At 34.8% G+C, this 26,135-nt stretch overlaps 1 protein-coding gene across 6 annotated transcripts in view; it reads right to left on the reverse strand.

The window, feature by feature from the left end:
* Positions 1-7,635: 7,635 nt before the first annotated feature.
* LOC127850289 (uncharacterized) overlaps positions 7,636-26,135 on the reverse strand; it is a 243,542-nt gene continuing 225,042 nt past the window's right edge. For 2 of the 6 annotated variants that reach the window (XM_052383221.1, XM_052383222.1), the window contains exon 4: positions 7,654-7,954. In XM_052383221.1, coding sequence (XP_052239181.1) covers positions 7,857-7,954 — 98 coding nt within the window. In that variant the 3' untranslated portion in view covers positions 7,654-7,856. Of the gene's footprint in view, positions 7,955-8,635; positions 8,804-9,950; positions 10,871-26,135 lie in introns of all 6 variants that reach the window. The other 4 variants (XM_052383226.1, XM_052383227.1, XM_052383216.1 and 1 more) reach the window with 4 other exon arrangements.

Consider the following 26,135-nt stretch of genomic DNA (forward strand, 5'->3'; position numbering starts at 1 on the left):
AATACCTGAACATTATGCGTGCGTCAGGGTTAGTCGCAGACTCTTTTGAACTAATATAATGATCATTTGTGTGCGTTATATTGAGCAGTTTTAATACAAAATAATGTATTTGCTTAAAGTTGAAGCTTTCGTGCTGCCACTAGTAATCTTACAAGTCATCCTACACTCTTAATGCCTATATTTAAGAACGTTAACCTATGCATCGGTATAGAAGTTACAGGAGGTCACAGGTTCGATCCCGCCTGTGAGAGCATTCTTTAGTTCTACTCCATAAACACCAAGTACTGTAATAGTAGTGGTAGTAGTAGTAGTAGTGTTGGTGGTTGTAGTAGTAGTAGTAGTAGTAGTAGTAGAAGTAGTAGTAGTAGTAGTAGTAGTAGTAGTAGTAGTAGTAGTAGTAGTAGTAGTAGTAGTAGTAGTAGTAGTAGTAGTAGTAGTAGTAATAATAGTAGTAGTAGTACTAGTAGTAGTAGTAGTAGTAGTAGTAGTAGTAGTAGTAGTAGTAGTAATAGTAGTAGTAGTAGTAGTAGTAGTAGTAGTAGTAGTAGTAGTAGTAGTAGTAGTAGTAGTAGTAGTAGTAGTAGTAGTAGTAGTGGAAGTAGTAGTAGAAGTAGAAGTAGTAGTAGTAGTAGAAGTAGTAGTAATTGTAGTAGTAGTAATAGTAGTAGTAGTAGAAGTAGTAGTAGTAGTAGTAGTAGTAGTAGTAGTAGTAGTAGTAGTAGTAGTAGTAGTAGTAGAAGTAGTAGTAGTAGAAGTAGTAGTAGTAGTAGTAGTAGTAGTAGTAGTAGTAGTAGTAGTAGTAGTAGTAGTAGTAGTAGTAGTAGTAGTAGTAGTAGTAGTAGTAGTAGTAGTAGTAGAGTAGTAGTAGAAGTAGTAGTAGTAGTAGTAGTAGTAGTAGTAGTAGAAGTAGTAGTTGCAGTAGCAGTAGCAGTAGTAATAGTAGTAGTAGTAGAAGTAGTAGTAGTAGTAGTAGTAATAGTAGTAGCAGCAGCAGCAGTAGTAGTAGTAGTAGTAGTAGTAGTAGTAGTAGTAGTAGTAGTAGTAGTAGTAGTAGTAGTAATAGTAGTAGTAGTAGTAGAAGTAGTAGTAGTAGTAGTAGTAGTAGTAGTAGTAGAAGTAGTAGTTGCAGTAGCAGTAGCAGTAGTAATAGTAGTAGTAGTAGTAGTAGTAGAAGTAGTAGTAGTAGTAGTAGTAGTAATAATAGTAGCAGCAGCAGCAGTAGTAGTAGTAGTAGTAGTAGTAGTAGTAGTAGTAGTAGTAGTAGTAGTAGTAGTAGTAGTAGTAGTAGTAGTAGTAGTAGAAGTAGTATTAGTAGTAGCAGGAGTAGTAGTAGTAGTAGTAGTAGTAGTAGAAGTAGTAGTTACTGTAGTAGTAGTAGTAGTAGTAGTAGTAGTAGTAGTAGTAGTAGTAGTAGTAGTAGTAGTAGTAGTAGTAGTAGTAGTAGTAGTAGTAGTAGTAGTAGTAGTAGTAGTAGTAGTAGTAGTAGTGGTAGTAGTAGTAGTAGTAGTAGTAGTAGTAGTAGTAGTAATAGTAGTAGAAGTAGTACTCTACCGCCATGTATTTAATTCAGGGTTTTGAAGTGTTGCCTTCAGAAAAAGTACTTTATATTAAGTGGCAATAAAAGGGAAGTATATTTTTTTTTGCAAATTGCAAATTTACTTCAACAATTTTATATTTCGTGTAATAAACGTATGCCTTTATTGCAATTCACTTAATAATTATACTATCAGGCATCGCTTTATACATATTTCCGAGTATTATTTCAATGTACCTAACACAATAGCAGAGAAAACACAAATAACCATACGCCTGATGCCGTGTTAATCTGCTTCAAATTTGTTTTATCTGGCTACAGGGGTTGTATTATGTGAATACTCCAAAAGTGATCACTAAATATCACATTTTCCTCTATTTTACAAAAGCTTTGTACATAAACATGTTTCACTTACAACTTTCGAAACCCAATTACAAACTTAACGTGTTTGTCATCACATTTAATCATATTCAATATCGCCAGAATTTCATGTCATCCGTTGCATATCTTCCATCTGCATACGTTTTCCTTCTTGATCGGTATTTCTTTCATCCGCCGTACGACTAAGTATTGTGTGTTACTTTACTGATATTCTAATTTTAAATGATTGCAGATTACTATTTCACATGCATGTGTGAAGTAAGCCTATTTAGCAAGTTTAGTACATAGGTGAAAACATTAATCCTAATAAGCCTATTTAGCCTATTCAGCAGCCTATTTAGCTTATATAGCCCATTTAGCAAGTTTAGTACATGGGTTAACACATACATCTTATTAAGCGTATTTAACATATTTAACAGTTTATTTAGTCTATTAAGCATATTTAGCAAGTTTAGTACGTAGGTTGAAATATGCATCCTATTAAGCTTATAAGTTGCCATTTAGCAGCCATTTGAACCTATTAAGCCTATATTATACACATATGGAAGCTGAAAAATACGTCCAATTTAGACTATGTAGCCTTTTTAGCAGCCAGTTATTTCTGTTAAGCATATTTTGCCTAATTAGCAAGAATAATAAATGAAACATGAATCAATCATCACATTTAGCCTATTAAGTAGCTTGTTCAACCTTATAAGCCTCCTTTACATGTTTAGTTAATAGGTTCAAACATGAACCCTATTTACCCTGGCCAAAAAAACACCTAGCCTTAAAACATTTTTTTACTAAGGCAAGAAATCAAAACATCATATACAAATATCTTGGACAGCATCTTAGGCATTGATGACACCAACCCGGGTCAAAGTTATTTTTAACAAAAAAAAACTATTTTCACTAATTAAGAATGCTCGACAGGACAATCAAGGTATTGCACCTCTTCATTACAAATCCAGTGGCACACTGAAATATAGTAATATTGAAAAAAAAACACATTCTTAACCAAAAATTTCAATCTGTTTTCACTTCACTGAACCCTCTATCTCTTGGACAGTCTTGTCTTCATAAAATCAGAGACAAACTTCGTGATGCTGATCTCCTCTTTCATCTCAGAAGCAAGTACCCATCAATGCCTGACATTTCTATCAGCCTTAACGGTATTCTCAAACTATTATCAAACCTAAAAACTGATAAAGCTGCTGGTCCTGACTGACAACATAAAGACAGTTGTGCTGAAAGAACTTCGCTGTCAAATAGCTCCTATTCTTCAAATTCTTCTCCAAAAGTCTATAGATTCTGGTACCTTACGATTTGACTGGACAAAGGGAAATGTGGCCCCCCTCTATAAAAACGGACCCCAGAGTGACCCATCAAACTAGCGTCCTGTAACTATGACGTGTATTCTTTGTAAACTTACTGAAAATATCATAGCATCTAACATATGTGTTCATTTTACCAGATACAACATATTATATGATCTCCATGGCTTTAGGGAGCGCCGTTCCTGCGAAACGCAACTCATCCAACTGGTAGATGACCTTGCAAGAACCCTTGTTGCAGGCCAGCAGTCAGATCTTATTCTTCTGGACTTTAGCAAGGCTTTTGATAAGTCAGCCATTCTAAACTTCTCTATAAACTTCACGAACATGGTATCAGAGGCTGTACTGTTGACTGGATCCGTTCTTTCCTAATAGGTCGAACTCAAGTTGTCGTTCTGGAGGGCGAGACATCTGATAAAGTTCCTTGGACATCTGGTGTGCCCCAAGGCTCTGTCCTAGGCCTCCTCTTATTTCTCCTCTACATAAACAACCTATCAGATCATGTAAGATCCCAAGTCCGTCTCTTCGCTAATGACACTGCTGTGTACCCCACGATCAACAACCTAAATGACTGCAACCAATTACAGCATGATCTTAATACCTTGGAACAATGGGAAACTAAATGAGAAATGCAGTTTAATCCCAGTAAATGCCAAGTCCTTAATATAACTCGAAACAAACATAAAATCAAACATAATTATATATTACATGGCCATATCCTTAAAACCGTACCAAGTGCAAAAGACTTAGGAGTGATTATCCGAAGACCTTTCTTTCAACACTCACATTATTAGAATATGTACAACGGCAAATAGAACACTTGGTTTCTTTAAACGTAACATCCAAACTAAAAACAAAAAAGTAAAAGAAACTGCCTATAAAACTCTTGTCAGGCCTCAAGTAGAATACTCGTCTCCAGTCTGGTCGCCATACACTAAACAAAACATCATTAAAATCAAAATGGGTCAGAGAAGGGCAATCAGATGGATAAATAACAGCTATTCCACTTATGATAGTGTCTCAGACATGCAACAGTCACTCGGTATAAGATCTCTAGAGAACAGACGGACTGATGCTAAAATAGTATTAATTTACAAAATTATCCATTCATTAGTAGCTGTCCCCGTCCCCACCTATTTTGAAAACCCCAGGAGATTGACTCGCCATACACATCCTTTAGATTATAGGCAGATTCACACAGTTGCTAACTATTATAAATTTTCTTATTTTCCCAGCACTGTCATACTATGGAACAACCTCCCCTCAAAAATTGTCCTCCTGCCAACGCTTGAATCCTTCAAGCTGGCAGTAAGCCAAATTTCATACAATTAGTTGCGGCAGAGTGTGTTTTTAACCTGATTTTAACTCTTGTCTATAAATATACTAACACTTTCAAACTTTGTTTCAGTCTTACTTTGTTTCTTGACGTCTCACTGTCAATACTTTTATTGTACACTATTGTATACGTATTTTTCTTGCAATGCCAGCGCGATCTGTTAATAATACCCGATAGGGGAGTTCAACAGTATCCGAAGATAGGATAGATACCCTTGTAAGCCTATTTACCAGCCTATTTAGCCTTTTCAGTCAGTTTATCAAAACGATTTGTTTTTAAATATATCATATTCAGTCGTTTATAAATTATATTCAGCCAATTTAGACTAATGAGCAAAAATATTAAATACAAGCAAATATTCAGCCTATGTAGAAACCATTTTCAAACCGTATGCGTCATTTTTCAGTGAGCGGTTGTGCCCCTTAAGGGCCCCTTTCGGACGAACAAGAGTTATTCCCGAAAACTACATAGTACACGCTGACGACCCGTCGACTGCCTATCGGGCTGAACTAGTTTTGGCCGGGACTTTTAATTAAGGTCGGCCGTGCATGCAGCCTATTTAGGCTATTTCTCGTATGCGTTATTTTCCAGTGATCGGGTATGCCCCTTTAAGGGACCCTTTCGGACAGACAAGAGTAATCTCCCGGAAACGACCTAGTGCACGCTCACCTGTCGTCGACTGCCTGTCGGGCTGACCAAGTTTCGGCCGGGACTTTTAATTAGGGTAGGAGTCAGGTGCAGTCAATTTAGCGTATTACGCACCATTTTGAATGTAAGAGGGTATTCCCTTTTAAGGGCCCGTTACGGACGAACAAGAGTTACCCCCCGGAAGCGACCTAGTGCACGTTGACCAGCCGTCGACTGCCTATCTGGCTGAGCTAAATTCAGCCGGGACCTTTTATTAGGGTCGGTCGTGCATGCAGCCTACTAAGCCTATTTATCGTATGTGTCATTTTCTAGTGAGCGTGTGTGTCCCTTTAAGGCCCCTTTCGGACAAACAAGAGTTATCCCCCGGAAGCGACCTAGTGCACGCTGACCTGCCGTCGACTCCTGTCAGGCTAACATATTTTGGGCCGGGAATTTTAATAATGCCAGTTAACATGCCAGTTAGTAAAACAATAATCTTTATTACGTATGTCAAAAAAATAATATCATTTATTAAATAAAATGAAGTCATACATTAAACATGTTCTGGTGATCGAAATTCCGTCAGCCTTGGGTTTAAGCTCTGCATCTGATGAATGTGTATACGTATATGGCAGACGTACAGAGGAGGGGAGGCGTGTGCTTTAGTGGAACTCCGTCACCCGGTTAGCTCAAATAAGTATTCGCCTTTCAATGTTAATAACAGGTTTGTATTCGTTTTCCAACGACATGAACAATGTGTCATGTCAGGACTGCAGCGGTAGAGAGCCGGGAACTTCTGCCACCGAGTTCGGCTCGACAACTTGTCAGGTGTGGGCCATGATCACTGTCATAAGCATTGGAAGCTTGTCGCGTTTAGTTCATTGTGTTTGGTTTAAGGTATCATGTAGCTTCCACCTCCGCGGCAAGATCACATACTTGAATACTGTTGGTAAGTCATATTAAACCGAGTTTAAAGCATGGCATAGAGTAACTCACAAAATGCATTCTTTTCAATTTTAATTTTACAAGCTGGACTTCCAATTTACCCTTTAAGCTTTATGTAAAGGATTTGGATCAGTTATCCTCATTCCATTGATGGTAGATTATTTTCTCTAAGTCAGAATCATTTATAATGAACGCCATATTCCTTATTTATCTTAATATAGTGCATTCTCTGCGTTTGTTTCGTAATCGACATAATTATCACGACATTCTGCATCTGTTTATAGGCTATCCTTTTCCTGGTCTCCAACGTGAACATTCGAACAAACTTCAACAAACTTGTTAGAACTAACGACCCATATGCGCTTTTATGAGAGTGCATACATAATGTAATTTCTAGAAAGCGATAACGAGTAGTTTCCTTTTATATTTATTTTACTTTGTGCAAGTTAGTCACATTATATATCGTCGTCACATTTTCGAAATAGAAAACAATAATTGTTATTCTATTGGTACATGTACTCTTTTGGTATTTAGGTAGTTCGTTATAAATAACAAAATAAATGTTGTTAGCTTAGTTTTTAGTTTTGTCTCTATTCTAGAAATGTTACCATAGCTATATACCACAATAACACATCCATTTAAACACAGTTTTCGGCAAACTTGTTTGCAAATGTTGAATAATATGCATAAAGGACGGTTTTGATAAATATGGCACCAATTGTTGTAGTTTCGATAGTTTTTTTACTGTATGATTACACTGTTATTTCATGATGTGTTTTTGTTTCTTATGTTGCTTGTAAACTGATGCATTAATTATCATGCTGTTTGTAAATCAAGCTAATAATTATAATTAAAATAAAATACTAATAATAATACTACTAATACTACTACTACTACTTCTTATAATACTAATAAAAATTATAATAAAAATAATACAGGTGAACATTTCATCACTGCATTCCTAGCACGCACTTAAACACGATAGTATTTCTCTTATTATACGTTGAAAAACACAACGAGAATAGCTTTGTACTTCAATATTAACAAGCAAATACCTGTATAGTGTTCAATAACTTAAAGACAGTGGTTATACAGTGCACGTGAGTAAAAATAAACAAACACATCACTGAACTCATCATGTGTTGTTGATGCAAACAGCATGACACTATCGCTTGTGTGGTGCTGTGCCGGTCGATGTGACAGTGAAAATAGAACGCACATGCCTCACGTGAAAACAGTCATATAAGGTTAACAATTAATCAAAGCATACATATACTTTACTAAATGGGAAGTATACATGCACCTGGGACAACTTCAATATACTCAAATCAATACGAAATATTTAAACGCTTAATCGAAGCTACAAACACTGACATTTCAATGCGTATTACTTTTTCATTATTTTCTATGAGTTAAATAAGGTTTTAATCGATTCTTATCACTGTCATACCGGTTTGTCAATGCAAATATTGTGGATTGTAAATAGTGTATTGAACTGACTTAAACTTAACTAAATAAAACAACATAACGTGAACAATAAGAATATATAGTAAGGAGTAAACTATGAAATGTTACGTGGTGATAAATCTTCTAAACGTTTATATACTAGCAACGAACAGATATTGAAATATTTAAAAAAAATAGCATGATCATAAAAACAGTCGCCAAAATCTATATAAAAAGTAAAATAAGCACACACCATCCATATATTGTTTTTCTACAGCACGATGAAAAATCCATGCAAAACGGTAATAACGAGAGATTGGATCGCGAAGGCATAACACCGATTTGCAGAGCTTATGTCGGAAACCAGTCCTGAAAACAAATAAAAACACAGTATTAAAATCAACATAATTAATTTACATTACAGTATTTATTCTTTCAATACCGGTTTTAAATACGTCTATATTACTTTATTCTTTATTACTTTAATCAACATTTAATAAATAGAGGAACTGTTGTTAGTCTTTGTAAACAATTGTTTTAAACGAAATCGTAAGAAGTGTTGATGAAGATGAATATTCAGTATATTTGTTTATCAAAGGTATACCAGTGACAAAATATGGTGTCGTTGTGAGTTTAAAAAAAGCAAATAGTAAATTGTTGTAAACTGACTATTTAGTTAATACCACAGGGTATCATATGTCTTGTTTCTTATCAGGAACAACGCTCTAGGGGTTACCTTTTGTGCTATTTATATAATACTATGTCGAGATAAAATGATAAAATCGGTTCTAAATTTGAGCTGGAGGAGCATAATAGAAAAAGCATTGTTTAAGTAATCATCTTCTCGTTTAACCCAGATGTGAGTGCTTTAATACATACATTTGACAAACAATGCATTATCGAAGGTCTTAAGTAGTCATAAAACGGATCCGCACGTTTTAGATTACACAAAAATAATAATTAAGTTGAACAGTGGCTCTTTTTCAGAATGATGAAGGACACAATATTCAAATAACTCAATCCTAAAATATGACATGCTATTACACTGACCACTGAATTCGAAATTCCGACATGTTGGAAATCCTTTGGGCGTAGCCGGTTTTTTGTCCCCCTCGTCTATGACCATCACCATTCCGTTGGTGTTGTGCAAGTCGATGTGACAATGCAGAAACCACATACCGGGGTTGTCGGATATAAAACGCACCACCACATAGACACCTTAATAACATACACTTATTAATCAGCATTGTACAATACAAAACATGTATCCATGTTAATTGTAAATTAATATGATAAAAATAAATGTTGCAACAATAAGTTATTAACTAGTTTTTTAGGTTAAGTAGCTAAATAGATACATTTTCAATAGCAACCATTATGTATGTGTTTGGTTCAATACATAGCCTGTATCGGACTTGCGAACGTATAAAAATAATTACGAGTATGATCAATATAATTCGACAGTGAATTGTCAATTAAATATCACAATGACGGTCCTTAAAAACTCATGAACTTGTGAATTTTGGTTTTCGGTTTCCCTAGTTGGTACGTTAAAGACGGCAAGATATGTGTCAGTCACTAGACACGTATTCCATACAGTCCTTTAACAGATCCCCTCACTAAGACTAACTGAGTCGTGTTCTGAGAAAACTGGGCATAATGCATGTGCGTAAAGTGTCGTCCGCACAGGCTAATCAGGGACGACACTTTCCGCGTAAATTGGATTTTTGCTAAGAAGGGACTTCTTTTAACGAAAAATGTCATAAAAGTGGAAATGTCGTCCCGGATTGCACAGGCTAATCTGGGACAAAAATTTACGCACATGCATTAAACCCAGTTTTCTCAGAACGCGGCTCAAATATTCCAAGCGATGTTACAAACTCGTTAAGGCGATTCAGTCTAACCGATATCAGAAATGTGACAAATCCCAATCGATAACTAAATTTAATTTATTATTTGAGATTTAAATGAGGCCTTGTCTTGAAAGATGCGGGTTTTAATCTTTCTTTCGCACAAAATAATAGGATGGTGTAATTTTAACAACACACGGTAAAACGAAATCTAATTTATCTATAGATATTACAAGCAGACGAAAAGCTTGAAGAATAAAACGAATTTATTTTAATTAACTCCCTTTCTATTGTCCACAAGTTTTGTGAGTTTTTGATAAAGATCAAGTTTATCATGCGAGGCTTAGAACCGATGTAGCGCGAGGCTTGACGATTTTTTTTCCGTAGTTGACAAAAACAATTTCTCCAAGTTTTGGAAAAACCCAAATCTGATCTTTAAATAGCGACAGTATAAAGCTCATGTTTATACGATCGTTGTTATACTATTGATGTTAATAAGATAAAACGCATTTTACCAGGTGGCACTATAAAAGTGTCCTTCTTCGGCAGATCATCGTTCATTCCAGGAACATTTCCGGTATCCCAAGATGCATCGTTCCATCGCATGGTGCTGCAGAACTCGAATTTGTCAGTGCAAACAATGTCTGTAGTCGGAGCAACAAGAAGACCGTTCGAAGGGTTGTATGATCCCAGGCCCATCTTCATGACGTAGAACGAGTGACCGTGTAGATAGATTGGGTGGGACCAGCCAGCTCCGATGCCGATATTGGTGAACACCATTTGAATGAGTTTGTTGGAAGGAATTTTGTGTATGTATGTGCATTGACACATACATCGCGTGAGCATTGGGCTTCGTTGCAACCTGTGGTTTCTTCATTTGGTTGAGTGAGTATCGGGACGGAAGGAAATATAAACTCCCTTGCATTAACCGATCCAGGGGTAGTTCCATTTCGTCCAGGGAAGCCAAAGTTAAAGAAGTATTCGTTATCTACCCGATTTCCAAGAATCTTTTCTTTTTCGCGTATTGGATCGTTATTTTTAATATCACTGAATGTAATGCATGTCGCGAGAGTTGTAGGTGCTTCATATTGAGGAGGACAGTTCAAAACCGTGCAATTTAAATTATAGCAGTTGACATCGCTTGCCTTTGATGGATTTAAATTTGTTGCATACAATTTATAATCGACCATTTCAAGAATGGCTTCCGCGGCGTGATATTTTCCGTGGCTTTCTCGGGTTTCAATTGTTTCTGCTACGAACATGTATTGCCTTCGGTCGGTAGTATTCGGACTCGTCCATAAAAAGTCATACCTCTCACCAGGGTGAATTATAATCGACTGAAATTCCCGTCGTTCTATGTCGAAGGCATCTGATCCACAAACAATAAATGTCTGTCCTTCGATGAATACTCGCATTGGATATAGGGTCATGGCACCTATAACCCGGAATCAATAAGTCACCCCGGATTTGATATGAAAACGAGCAAGCGGGTTGCCATTGTGATCAGTCGCTGTCGAAAAGTAACGACCTTTTACATTTATGAGACCTGATTGAAACTCGTACCTAGAAAATTGTGCTCTGTCTATGGAATAAGTAGTACTGATGACTCTTCCAAATGACATTTCAAATTGTTCAGTAAGCATTCAATGATAAGCAGTTTCTGGGTCCATTAAATGATTCCAGTCCTGTCACAACATCACAATTTGGTTTTATCCAATTATCTCAGGATCCTTTTTTGGATAGACTATGAATGCACCGTAAAGGCCCATGCTTCTTTGGTCCCCGATATAAGCAAATTCATTTGCAAATACAAAGCAGAGCATGCATTGATATATATCTTGACTACCAATTACAGCGTGACAGATATCCGGGTAAATGTCTGTTCTGCACACTTAATAATTAAGGCATTTACATGGGCTTTTTCGATCGATCAATACTCACAAAAGCTTTGCCCGGGACATAAAGCATGTATTTAAATCGAGGCCATTGTGTTCCATGTGCAGTCCATGGTATCAGATTTCCAATGTTGAAACAAACACAGTTACCGCGTGTGTCATAGTAATTACATAGCATTCAATTTATCATCGATTGATTTTAAGACAATGTGCCCCATCATGCTTTATGAAAGTTACTTATTTATAAAATACATTTATCATTACGTTCTTAGTTCGAAATGTATATTGACGCTTAACAATTTTATCCTAAATATTAAACTAAGAAATCAAGCATCGCAAAATGCATGCCAAAAACGTTATTAATCAAACAGTTGCATAGTGAACAACGTTGAATATTTAACATGCATCAAAGAAACATGATACAAGTAGAACAACACAATGAAATTTGATGTTTAATTAACATTATTTTCTGTATTACATCTAATTGTGGATAACCTTAGTTTTAGAAACCAAACATGAAAACGCTTTGTAATGCCTTAAGTCAAACAAAAAGAAAAAGAAATGCGCCAGTTAAGTTCAAATCAAATTCATAATTAAGATAATAATATATACAACCCACTCGTCTGATTATTTATCGCACGCTTTTATTGCATCAAAATGATACAATTAGTATTTGAAATAGTGTTAAATTACATACCCAATTCGTATCTCAAATTGTTTCGCGCGTTAAGCTGCAATTGCAATGAACAAAGACCTCATTTGTTTTGTAAACCGTCCAAGTCTAATACAATCACTTATTTCGTATGTTTCGTATCATGTACTCTTTACTTCATAACTTGTTATACTCAATTGATAAGAAAACTTACCATTTTTGCACAAGCTAAAATATGCCTTTACAATCCTGACTTGCAAAGTTGCAGCATTGCAATTGATCAGCCACATAACCGTTCTGAATTTTAATTTTAAGAGCCCGGAAGAACAGCAAAGACAGTATATACCTCGTGTGGAACGAACCAATCGTTGTGCGGGTATGCACTTGCCATTTGAATGTAAACAATGAGCAGTTGATACCTTGAAAAGCAAACAGAATGTGAAGTATTGCTATAAATATATTTTATATCATTTTGCATGCTAAAGTTTTAGGATAATATTTGTTCAGTGTTTATTGGGATTTATTATGTTTCTATTGCTAGGTTTAACATGCCTTTAAACCGGGTTATACAACTTATGCCTTACAATCGCATGTCCATAAATGTTTTTTTTTAAAGTGATTTGTCTTGGATAGGCGATTGGTCTAACATTAAGCTTTTATGCATTCGATGTTTGATGCGTGGCGATCTAGTCCATGCACGACTTGTCATTCATGAAGCCAGCTTATTCTCGTCGGATTCTTTGTCGACCGTATCTTAAAGTCGTTTCGGGATGATGCGGGCTAGTACCTTGATTGGTACGGACAGTAGGACGATGCTTCGCCATTGTTGCAGAGTCCGGCGTCTCCTTTCTTTCTACGTTTTACCAGGTGTCATTTTTCCATTATGCTGGGAATCTTCTTTCCATCCAGACGTCTGCAGTATGGGCAGCAGCATGGTTTTCATGGTGGCAATGTCTTTTGTGCTTCTGGTGGAACTTTATTTTGTCCGGATGCTTAGTTGACTTTTTTACCGTCTTCATGGCATTTTGGATCTCAGCTTGTGTTGGATGGTTGGTGTTGCGTGGATTATCTGCAGGTTGGAAGACCGGTCTCTCTGATCGTTTGGGTTAGTTTAAAAGGTCCTTTCAATGTTCGGTCTATCGTTGTTGCTTCTTTGCGATCTTTTCTGATGTGACTTCTTTGTAGATAGGTTCTGGAGATCTTATAGATAATTATGAGATTTCTCTTTTCAGCTTTCCTGCTATCTAAGTTGCTTTGAGTAGATTTTTAAATAACAATTTAAAACAACAAACGTAATCGTTATGATTACACTTATTGCTTAGCTTAGGAACCAGGACCATTTGGCCAAACTTAGGGCCACTATTTCAAGTTCATTGTGCCTTTTATGAAATCACACCTTCACATTTTATCCAAAAAATAATCTTGTCCAGCATAAATGGTATTGCCTCCTATCTGTGAAAAAAAAACATAAGGCCAAATAGTCGCGTGTAATGACCGGGCTATTATGTATAAGGTCAGGGTCAACATGAGGAAAAGTTAAATGTCAAATTTAAGAAATCTGACCTTTACACTTGGTGAAACATGGGTGGGTTTTGAAAATTACTCTGCATCTGTTCAACTGTTGTGACACATAGTTTCGATCGCTAGGACCAAGTTCCTATGTCCATGGTCAGGTTAAAATGTTTCGAAATTTACTATCAGTACATTTCCGACAGAATAAGTTTTTCCAGAATTAATTGACTAAATAAACGAGTCAGAGGTAACCAACAAGGAGGGACAGAGTGTCACACACACAAACCATGAACAAAAGGTAAAACAATGTAAAAGTTAAAAGTCATATGTCAGATATAAGAAAATTGAGGGTTGGCCACAAGATCAACATAAATGGAAGATGGCCAAAACGTAATCTTTCACTGAAATAGGATTTGACAGAATTTACTAGCCAATGTAAATGTAGTTGTGCTGGCAAACACAAGCTCCTAGGTGAAAATTCAAGGTCTGAAGTGTGTGTTTGAGGTCAAATATGATAAAGCAATTAAGAGAAGTTTTCTAATTTTTACCTTGAAAACCTTCACTTTATTTACTGGTGTAGGTTTGTGACAATGGCATTGCATATATAATGAAAAGGATATACTTTGGACCGTTATTCATGCGAATACAGGCTTTCGGTTTGGACAGGGTTTACTCTAGATAAACTATATTTCTTAATAAAATGTCAAGAAAACAAACTACACGACAATTCGGAAAAGTTACATGATTATTTGTTGCTATATAATCTGCATTCATTAAAAAAGATAAATTATATATTCTAAATGCACAAATGATTTCACTCCTTCGCATATATACAACTATGATTGAAAATAATTATTTCTTGTTTAACAGTATTATATTTAAAAACTATACAAAATATTTTTTGATAAATTAACTAGAATCTTTGGCATTGAAAATAATAATTTCAACATTGAAAGGTCATTCGAGTTTTTACACAGGAAATGGGTGCATATTGTATACTTGTTGTGTAATAGAAAACCGTTTAAAGTGCTCTTAATACGATGCGAATCGACTTAAATACTCAACTGAAATCGTTAAAATACACAGTCATGTATTTTATTTAGCGTACAAATTACACGGGCAAAGTGCGTCAAAACAAATAAAATTTGTATATTATTGATTTCAAATAAATAAGTCGATCTTTAGTGGCCTCTTCAAAGAAGATCCTACACGAGCATCAATAACCGTTAGGCTTTCTAGGTGCTACAATAAATAGGACAAAATAACAGTTTCTCAAAACGCGTAGGCTTGTGAGGCAATCGAGCTAAAGTAAATAGGCTTAACATAACAGCGTAGATAAAAGTTAGGCCTTTGAGGCAATCGAGCTAAAATAAGCTCAAATGAACAGTGGTTGCGACTGTTTAAAGCTATCAAATGTCTGTACAATTACGTTATTTTGCTAGAATTCGGTATCGGTACATTTGGTATCTCAGCAGTTTATCGCTTCCCTTAGTAATTAATGTAGCTTTTACCTTGTATTGAACGACTTGAATTATTTGACCAAATTAACCGATATGTAATTAATGAAAGAAGAAAAAAGGGAATCGAACAAATGTTAATTGCTTAGAAAATCTGACAATTGTATCATTTATTAGCACGTAATGCCTATAGTTTAGTGTTGATTATACTAATATGAATTTTTGCATGACGAGGCAACAGTTATATACAATTATGAATGTATATTATCAAACATAAGCTCGTGTTAGCTACTTGAATATTAAAACGTATACTTTATAATTGTAGCAGTGTGTGTTAAACATATATAACAGCAAATTATGCTGGTAATTAAAACAATGTAAGTTATTATTTTATCTGCTTTGTCTTAACTCCTACTATTTTTCGCGCAAATGGTTATGATATTTCTGTATATTTATTTATTACTTCTTTTCACCCTGTTTGAAGAAACTGGTTTCAAAGTTCCTGATCAAGATTGTTGTATGTTTTCATTTAATGGTACACTGTCTTTATAGTTCACACTATTTACGTGATCATTGTTTTGCTGTTAGGATACGTGCATTACTTTAAAGCCTTGTTCTGATTTTCCCACGTAACCTTGTTTTGCTTCATAATGCTGCATAAACAAAATTAGGTTAAAGCCGTCATAAGGGTTCAGGGCTAGATAGGTTTTGTTTCGTGCTGTATACTAGTTCAAATTGCATTGTTGCGCGTATAGAACTATATCGTGTGAAGCTTTGAAATAGATACATCACATCGTTACTTTTGTTTTGTTATTGTTATTGAAATCAGTTACAAAATAGATAAATTACCTGCAGTTGCATGTGTTATTACTATTATGAATTAACAATAGCTATCATATATAGATGTTTGCTATCAGAGTAACACGTAACATAAACCATTGTGTAAGATACACAATAAAATAAAGTCTGATATGAATAAAAGATAAAACACATAGCAAATGAAAGCTTGGTTAAGAACACTCTGACCTTGATAAAAAAAGATATATTTTGGTCGAGTCATGCTTTAATTGCACTTTGAGTATGCACTGTTAATTGCTCCGTCTTCGGGGGTATATAGGAATATTTTAGTCACATGAGTATGTGTGTCTGTCTTTCTGCCCTGCATCTTATCCGGGCTATAACTTGCATTGGTGCATTAAAGGATATTTTTTTAAAGTTTCCACACACTCATCTATGTAAGACAATACGCCACACGCAAAACTACGTGATTATTTTCAATGTAAAGGAAAACTTAGAGGACAAAAAAACAAAAGACACAAAGTAGTGTATGTCCGCTCTATAACTGGATGATACATCGAAAAGTTTTCAAATGACAAATGATCACTTATGTTAGACGATTCATTGTGAGCAAATACAGGATTGCTACATTCTAGATGACAGACACACTCAGTTACAGGTCTAAATACAGAATTTATTTGCAAACATATTTCTTGTCCGTTATGTAACTTCACATATATTTAAGACAATCATAATTATAATTATTTGACAAATATGTTTACCTCTATCAGTCGGTGTGTTCAGCACGATAAACACATAGCTATATGCATGTCAAAGGAATTCCAAAAGTCAAAAGTTTAGACAACAGCAGTCTTTTGGTAGAAATAAAGCATGTCCGCTCTATGCCACAAGACATTAATGGATTCCGAAATAACACGTTATAACAATACGGCTAATAAATATGTGTTTTATGCATATAAAACACATCGCTGCCACAAAAACATTCTTGAACATTAACAGTCAAATACAACACTGATTTGTATACCCTTGCATTACTGTCAAAACGTTGTTTGGGGGGTAAGATCACTCCAATAATGACAAGTGTAGTTCATGTTGTGATGGTGGTACAATAAATACTTTGAATTGTATGAGTGGTTGATAATATTGTTGATGTTGTTATAATAAATATCCTTAATTAATGCTAAAATATTTGTTTAACAGAAGAATGTTCTGCTTAAAGAGGTTACCAATTTTCATTATTGGAATGTTGCAAAATTAGAATTGTCTATGCGATAGTTTATTCTGTTATAAAGGATTGTGCATTTCCGTTCAAATGAAGTAAACTATACATTATATCGTCCGGGTTTATTGTCCGATTGATCTATTGAATTGGATGTATATAAATATTTATCAGCTTGCTGTGCTGTGCTCGTATGATGGTGAAAAATACAGATCCGTTCTATAATAGATTAACATTAAAATATACGGTTTTAGTTAAATCTTCTGAACTCAGTTGTTCGAAATCCTAACTGCTTGGTTAGATTGGCGTTGGTTTACTGGAATACACTCTGGTATAAAAGCTAACAACACATCTGAACAACTGTTTACCACTTGATACTGATTTCCGACATTTATTAATTTACTAAGGATTATCTTTACAATTTTAATTAGAATATTAACAATGTTTATTATTTTGCACTGGGTTTCTTTTTGAACAACTAGGCCTGGAATTCAAAAGGGGAAATAAACAATATTTTAACAAGTGATCCATATAAGTTACTACAGCACACTGTCTAGGGGGAGTAGTCTCCCTAAAATAACAGTGTTGATGATGGAGTGAATGATGATTATAATTGTTTGTCAGGAGTAACCTTCCTTTCATTGCTATTATTTTTTTCGCAGTAAATATAAATTAACGCTTATAACAACTTTACGCTTTAAGTATTTAAGTAAGCAGAAGAATAAAACAAACATGATCCTAAAAGCATCACAATTTATAATAGTGCTTAATGTCATTTAGAAAATGAATTTATAATAGTTTTTGTGATATGCTTTGTAGAGAAGTAGTTTTCAAAATTACAAGTAAAATTTATTTAATGTATTTATTCCCAGGTTAATTACGTTATGCCCTCTTAAAGGAAAAGAAATTGAGTTTGTTGTTGTTAAAAACAAATTTCTGCCATATCGCATACTACTTGATGTGCGTCATTCTGCTCGTCTAATAATTCGTTTCTATAATCTAATCATAATGATCCGATTTAAATAAGACTACATATAGAGTATCCTTAAAGAGTGGATCTGACTCATTACGTTCAACGTCATAAACAAACTGATATCCGAAAATATATTAAAGATCATATTAACACTGTGTTAATCGCGAAATCGGCTTGTATTGCGTTAATTAGTATTGTGCATCAATCTTAAATTGTTCACGACAACTGATCTGATAAATATCACGGGCATACTGTGTGAATCTTAGTACTTCCCGTTTTCTGACGTTTTCCACGATCTGACAAAGTTCACGCTATTCCGGTTTCTCAACGAGGACGTTCATGCTCAACGACCCAAGTCAACGCACTCCTGTTTAGTATTTTTTGTATTATACGAAGTATTTAACATGGTTATCATATATATTCCTATAAATATCGCACGTGTTTCTTATATGTATGTTATATTACATTAATATAATTATGTGTATGTACGGAATCGTATGAAAGATTTACATTCTACAATTGCTAATTTGATGATTACATCTCAGTTTGGGCAAATGCACGTTTCAAACCGGTTTAACAACAAATGCATTGCGTTCGATTTCAATGAGATGAGCTGAATGTTTTGTGGTGTGTATTGCACTGCACTGTACATAGGCAAATGAGTACTTGAATCACATTTAAAAGGAAAGGGTGTTAAAGCTTCTTGGTCATACATGTTGAGGCGAATATACATGAATGCATCAATTTCTTCACAATATTATTGTTATATTAATAATATTAATATTATTATTATTAGGAATACGGATCATCATATTCAGTAAATTAAGCGAAGCGTTTAATTGTCAGATAACCAAATAATTGTATCTGACTTAACGACTTTTGATAGATTGTAATGGAGAGTAAGTTAGTTCCCTTATAAGGATAAGGAATAAGAAAATGTTCATTATTCCTTATTCAAGCTTAACATATTTGATATAGGGTTTTAAAGAAAAATAATGCATACGATTCTTAAGTAAATCAAAACAAAATAACTCGAATACATTTACTTGCATAGGATTTCTTGTTTAAACCGAACCGATATTTTCTAGTTCGAATACTAACTTCACATCCACAAAACCAAAAGCACATTACATAAGTGTATATGTATGAGATATAAAAGTGCAATCTTGTACTTTTTAACATATTTGTTGTATGTATAATGCAGTTCCTTTTTCGCGGCTGAATAAGAAAAAAGGAACCAGTTCTTATTTCTTATTCAAGCCGAATAACACTGGCATTTTCTTACTTGAACATCAATGAAATTGATCCAAAGTTAACCACATATTAATGAACACCATTATATATAGGTTGTATATTTTAAACACTAATTGCAATACATGTCTACTTAGTTTAAAGTAATGATAATCCAGTTCCTTATTCAGTTTGAATAAGGAATAAGGAAATGGTTCCTTATTCCTTATTCAAATCGAATAAGGAACTTGCATGTTCTTTCTATAAATTATATATAAATTTGAACCAACGAGACAAATAAATGAACAAAAACTATTGCAAATGTAGGACGGGTATACAAATATTAATTGCATTACATTTTAACTTTGTTGTATTTAATTATAACATAGTTCCTTATTCGGTTTGAATAAGGAATATTGAACTGGTTCCTTATTCCATATTCAAATCGAATATGGAACTGGCATTTTTTTACTTAACAAATAAATTGATATGAATATCGAGACGCATAAATCAATGAAAATAATTGTAAATGTAGGTTGGGAATAAAACATATGTATTTATTACATTACATGTCTACTTAGTTATCTTTTGTAATGATAACCCAGTGCATTTTTCGCGGTTGAATAAGGAAAACGTAACCAGTTGCACTGTCTAAAAATATTACTTATAACCACCGAGAACAGTACCATTTTGTCGGTTCCCGCGACTTTTAATCGTGCGCCAATGTTGAAGGTCGCCGGATGTAACGTAGGCATCCTAGAGCGAGAAAACGCGATTTCGGAGTTAGAAATATATTGAAATAAAACCACCCAAATACAGCTATGCAAGTTTTGGTTTTTAATTGAAAAACAACAACAACAACGAAATACAGAGGCATTTCGATGAAACTTTCCAGTCTAATAAAGGCAATTCGGCCGCTGCGTCCGGTTCAGTCTCGCTTTATTGTGACATCAGTGACGTCGCAGTGATGACAATGCTGTCCGACACATTTGCATTCGTCGTGTGCCGAGGTTGAAAGTCGCCGAAAGTATCGATGGTCTGCATGAGCGAGAAAACGCGTATTTGGAATAAAAAATATCAGACAAAACACACTGTTACAGCTAGGATGCGCGTTTTTTCGTTTCAATGATAAATTAAAATAAAATATTGAGGCATTTGGACCGCTGCTTCCGGTGCAGTCTTTCTTTTATGGAGACGTGTTGAAATCATGTTGCATTCTATATCATATCCCTTCGTAACAGTTTTCGTATGAAAACGGAACGAGATATCTAAAACATGTTTAGTTTTCAGCTATAGTCTTGACCAAAGTTCAAGATCAGATCAAACTTCAAGAACTGTACCAGAGATATAAATAAGTAATCTTACATTAAACATCGTCAATAATAACAAATATAAAGCTGTGCTATACGAGAATGATCCGAAATTAAGTATAAAATATGATGGCCTCTGAATAAGGAATTGAACTGTGTAGTTAGTTCCTTATTCGGAAGCCTGTATTTCGGACGAAGACTTTCGGATATGTTATATTTTAGATTGTGAGTGTGTTATTTAAGTTTCATTATGTTATATGGCCGTATTCTGTCACATTTCTTTTTACATTCGTTTTGATGATAAACGCTGAAAAAAGTATAATGAAGACGATAATAAGGAAATGGTATTGCCTTACTCAAACAAAAATTAAAATTAACCAAATAATACTAAATGTTAATGAAAATCATGGTATATATTGGTTCAAAGTTAAAAATATGTATTACAATATATGTCTACCTAGTTTTATTAAATAATAACACAGTTCCTTATTCCGTGTGAATAAGGAATAAGGAACTGGTTTCGTATTCCTTATTCAAATCGAATAAGGAACTGGAATTTGCATACTAAACAAACTATTAAAATGCACCAAAGAGACCAATACATCAATGAAAATTATTGTAAATTTAGATTGGGTATCATAAACATTAATTGCAGTACATCTCTACCAGCGCTATTGTGTCGGTTGTCACGACCTTTAATCTTAAAACAGCGATGGATTCTATGCAGAAAAGTCCTTCGCCGATCTTAGAGTAACAGTCCCACTCTGTATTCGTACCGAATGCCAATATTTCGGACAGCGTTGTCGTCAGTGCGACGTCACTGACGTCACCGAAGCAGCGACTCAGGGGCCTCTAGAAAACTGGAAAGTTTCATAGAGATGCCTCCGTATTTTGTTTTTAAATTAAAAAACAAATGCGTATACCAGCTTTACGTAAGTGCTTATATTTACATATATGTTCAATCTTCGAAAACGCGTCTTCTCGATCTTGGATGCCAACGGTACATCCGGCGACCTGAAACATTACCACAAGATTATAGGTCGTGATAACCGACAAAACAGCGCTGGTCTTAGTGGTAACCAGTCCTATTTGCTCCGAAGTTATTGCACCTGGTTACTTTTTGCCATGTAAAGAACTTGTTATTATTACGCAAAAAACTATTTAAAAATGTACTAAAATACATATTTTTGATACCCAACCAATATTTAAATTGATGTTAATTGATGTATTGGTCTCTTTTGGATCATTTTATTTTATTTTTATTGTAAGAAAATTGCAGTTCCTTATTCGATTTGCATAAGGAATAAGGAACCAGTTCCTTATTCCGTTTTCAATCCGAATAAGGGACTGGGTTATCATTAAATAAAACGTAGTAGACATGTACTGCAATTAATGTATGTAATAATTATATTTTTTAAATGCATCTTTTCTTCGTAAACAATTGCTATAAGTTTGAATCTCAAATTTTTTATGTTGTCCAAGTTTATTGGTTGACATTTTCTTCAATTCGAAACATTATCGCCAAATGTCCGGACGAGACCGGCCATAGTCAGCTACGCCGAAAATGCACCTTAAAATGAATGCAAGTTGAACAGCATAGATATTTATTACCTCTTACTGTACGGTTCTTATTCATAAAGACTTTTGACGGTTTATAACGGATATATATAAACTAGCTTTTTTCAGACCGATCAATACTTCAAAAGTTGCACCCGGCGAATACAATACAGCAAATTACAATGCATTACTCGTGGAGGGTAGTCTTATTTATAAGACACGCAAAGAATTTAGAGATACTTTTTATACGGGCTAAATTCTTTGGAACGTATTATCGGGGAAAAGTCAAATATGTGTTGGACACCAGAAAGTTTAAATTTTCATTAATTTGCGTATAACTGCAAAAAAACATTGCCAACTCATAAAGTTTTAGTTCAGAAATCCATTTTTACCTCAAATATCGTCGATTTAAAGTTAGAAAGGCGTAAATTCTTGAGTTAAACGTTTGCTTAAATCGCATTACAATCACTGACCTCTCGACATGTTATGAAATTGATTTAAAAATCAACCAATCAGAATAAGGCATTACGGTGTAATGTGTACGCGTAATTTTATTAAACATGACCTTTAAACCCGACTTTTACCTATTAGTAGATCTTGCATGCTCATCTTTGTCGATTTAATAAGCATATGTTCAAAACAGATATGGTGCAGTTTCTATTCACTCTTCTTAGTTTCAGCAACTTGTTATGCATGTCTTTTTCACACCTCCGTCCAGAAGCAACAAAAAGAACACACGAATGTTTCTTGGCGCAGAAATCGGCAGTGACCACGATTTAGTTCTTACCACCATCAAGCTGAAGTTAAAAAGCAAGCGCATCATTATGTACTCCCGTATTAGATTTGGAGAAACTGAAAGATCCAGAGATAGCGGAGCAAATATAGGTGGCGTCTGTGTTGTTATATGTACTTACATTCTATGGAGAGATATTGAAAATTTGAATAGTGGTTGGATTTAAATTACTCAAGCGTGCAAAATTCAAAGTATCATTACATAATTTTTACGGAACATTATCGAGAAATGAATTATCGACACAGGTATGTAAATATTATTGCAATCAATTGATATTAAGTGTCTGATATGGGGGCATGAATGTTGCGCAAAAAATCCTTGCGCAACAATATGGACAAAGAAGGTAAACTCTCCAACATTGTTTTGATCCTCCCCCGGTTGTACGCTCCAAATATTACCAATATAAAAAGTAGCTTAATATTTGAGAGCGTCAACAAGTTGGACTAACGTGGAGGGTATAATTAACGCTCATTAATTTTTTTTATCTGATCTTCAATGTTAACATTAAACAAATAGTAGTCCCTGTATATGTTTCCCGTGTAAATTGTACGCTTTATAAAAAAACATGTATGTGTATTTTAACGATTTCAGTTGTCCATCGTATTAAGAGCACTTTAAATGGTTTTCTAGTACACAACAAGTTTACAATATGTTTCATACACATTTCCTGTGTAAAATCTCAAATAATCTTTCAATGTTTAAATTATCATGTTCATTGCCAAAGATTCTTGTTTATTTACAAAAAAATATTTTACATAAAACAAGTATTAATTATTTTTAATAGTTCGTTGTCAGTGTATACATGCGAAGGAATGAAATCATTTGTGCATTTAGGATATATAATCAAAAAATAAATTCACTTATACAAACAAGGTATTGAAATAGTTTTAAATAATTAGAATAACAAGGATACAATAACGTAAGCCTGCACTTTGGATCGAAAATGAGTCTTCTAGCAGCATAATCTAACTCGTAACCACTGCACCATGCAGGCTTTTAATCTTCACTGATAGTAAAACAGTATACAAATAATACACGTCTTTGTTAATAAAAAACGATACAAGCATTACAAAAGCTGTATTATTGTTAGCGCATCACACCCACGGTCCCGAAGAGAGAAGTCTCCATCGCCCAAGGCTACTTCAACGCCAAGGTTGAACAAGACGCCTGTCAAGACTGGTCAAGGACAGTACGTAGATTTTGCATAGGAGATATCAACGACAGAGGGAAGGGACATCTTGAGTTCGCCAGAAGCCATCAACTCACCATCCAACACGCTGCACCCCTACTAACCGCCAGGAACAGAAACCTGGCATGTTCAACACAAGCAGGTACACATTTTATACTAGCGCCTGAATTGTTCAAGTCCAGAAGCAACAAAAAGAACACACGAATGTTTCTTGGCGCAGAAATCGGCAGTGACCACGATTTAGTTCTTACCACCATCAAGCTGAAGTTAAAGAGCAAGCGCATCATTATGTACTCCCGTATTAGATTTGGAGAAACTGAAAGATCCAGAGATAGCGGAGCAAATATAGGTGGCGAGTTTGCAGCCCCGAACGTATTCGATACAATCAGCTTCAAAATTAAAACAGCCCAGCCGTCAACTTAACCAAAGATATTGGGAGAGAGAGGAGATAGAACAAGCAATGGGTGACGGCACAAGAAAACATTTGGTGCATGTGATGCACGCCGACCAGGAAACCTTGATTCAGAGATCAAACAGAGAGGAAAGAACGAAGATATGATCACTGGCAGGAGTGCAAAGACCTACAGCAACCCACAATTTTCACGAAAACCAGTCAGCCAAGGATCAGTGTTATAGAAGACGATAACGGGAACCTCCTTACCTGAAGTCGCAGTCCTGAACGTTTGGACTGAATACTGCAGCGACCTCTACAACTACCCGCTTCGAAAAGACCCGATAATCCGTTTAAACGATCCCAGACCAGAAGCGGGGACAGTCTTTCTATGCTTAAACAAGAGATGCATGAAGCAGTGCGTAGAATGACGGCAGGGAAATCTCATGGACTTGACATGTTGGACCAGAATAACCGCATTATCAGCCTCGTCAGCCATTTTAGCTAAATCAGGCTGCGCATCATCCTCATCCGATTTAAATGTAAGACCGAATAGCTGCTGACGGAAAAGCAAGCTTGATTCAGAACTGGAAAGAGGGCATTTGAACAATTGTTTAACTGAAGAGTTAATATATATATATATAATTGGTTGCATTTAATAAACAAGTAAACTTACCATTTTGAAAATATAGCTGTGAGTCACATTCCGCAGTGATGCAATCAAAGAATACAGAATGATCAGTTACTGCATCGAACACAGGTGGTTTGAATAGAGCCCGGTTAACGAACAATAACATAACATGCCTCGCTGTATACACCTCGTGTGCAACGACGCATGCACATGTTATGAGCACAGACCTGTCGAACAGTTTTCAAAAAATTGCTTTTGCTTCCATGAAATGACAAACAGAAAGTTCCGGGATCGTATTACATTTTAATTTTTTATTTCATTTTTACAAGCTGTTTATATAACTAAAGATAACTATGGACTAAGCCCTCTAACGACAATAGTACCAAGGTTGCATCGGCATAAAACCAAGACCTATCTTACTAGATCTTGCTTAAATAGTTGAAATATAAAAGGTGTAAGTTAAAGAGACTTAAAGGGACTGTCAACCACGACGACGAAAAAAAGAAAAGTTGTAAAATATCGTAATTTTTTACAATTATTAGTTTATATTGATTACAATATCACGACTGGTATATTACATTACTTGAAAAAAGTTGTTAAGTTTTCATATTTTCAGTATATTTGGTTGATTAATTTTACTGGGTATGTCTACCAGGTTTTCTACAACTTAACTATAAATAACGCCAGTAGATTGATCATCATCGTAACGTGGTAAACTCACAAATGCAAATTTTGCATGCGTAGTGAATTGTATATATTTTATATATAAAATGATCAATATAATTGCGTTATTTATAGTGTGTATATCGTTATGTCACCTATTTTCGCGATGTACTTTTGATTTCACATCGCAAAATTGTATTACCAAACATACTGAAAATATTAACTTTTTTTAAGTAATGTAATATACCAGTCGTGATATTTTAATCAATATAAACTAATAATTGTAAAAAATACGGTATTTCGGAACTTTTCTTTTTTCGTCATTCGTGGTTGACAGTCCCTTTAAATCACAATTGTTCTAACTTTCACAATGCATTCTTATGTGTCAATATTGATTACGTTCTATTAGTATGTTGCAAAACGCTGGAAA

Source organism: Dreissena polymorpha, chromosome 11 (assembly GCF_020536995.1).
Source record: "Dreissena polymorpha isolate Duluth1 chromosome 11, UMN_Dpol_1.0, whole genome shotgun sequence".
Taxonomy (NCBI): domain Eukaryota; kingdom Metazoa; phylum Mollusca; class Bivalvia; order Myida; family Dreissenidae; genus Dreissena; species Dreissena polymorpha.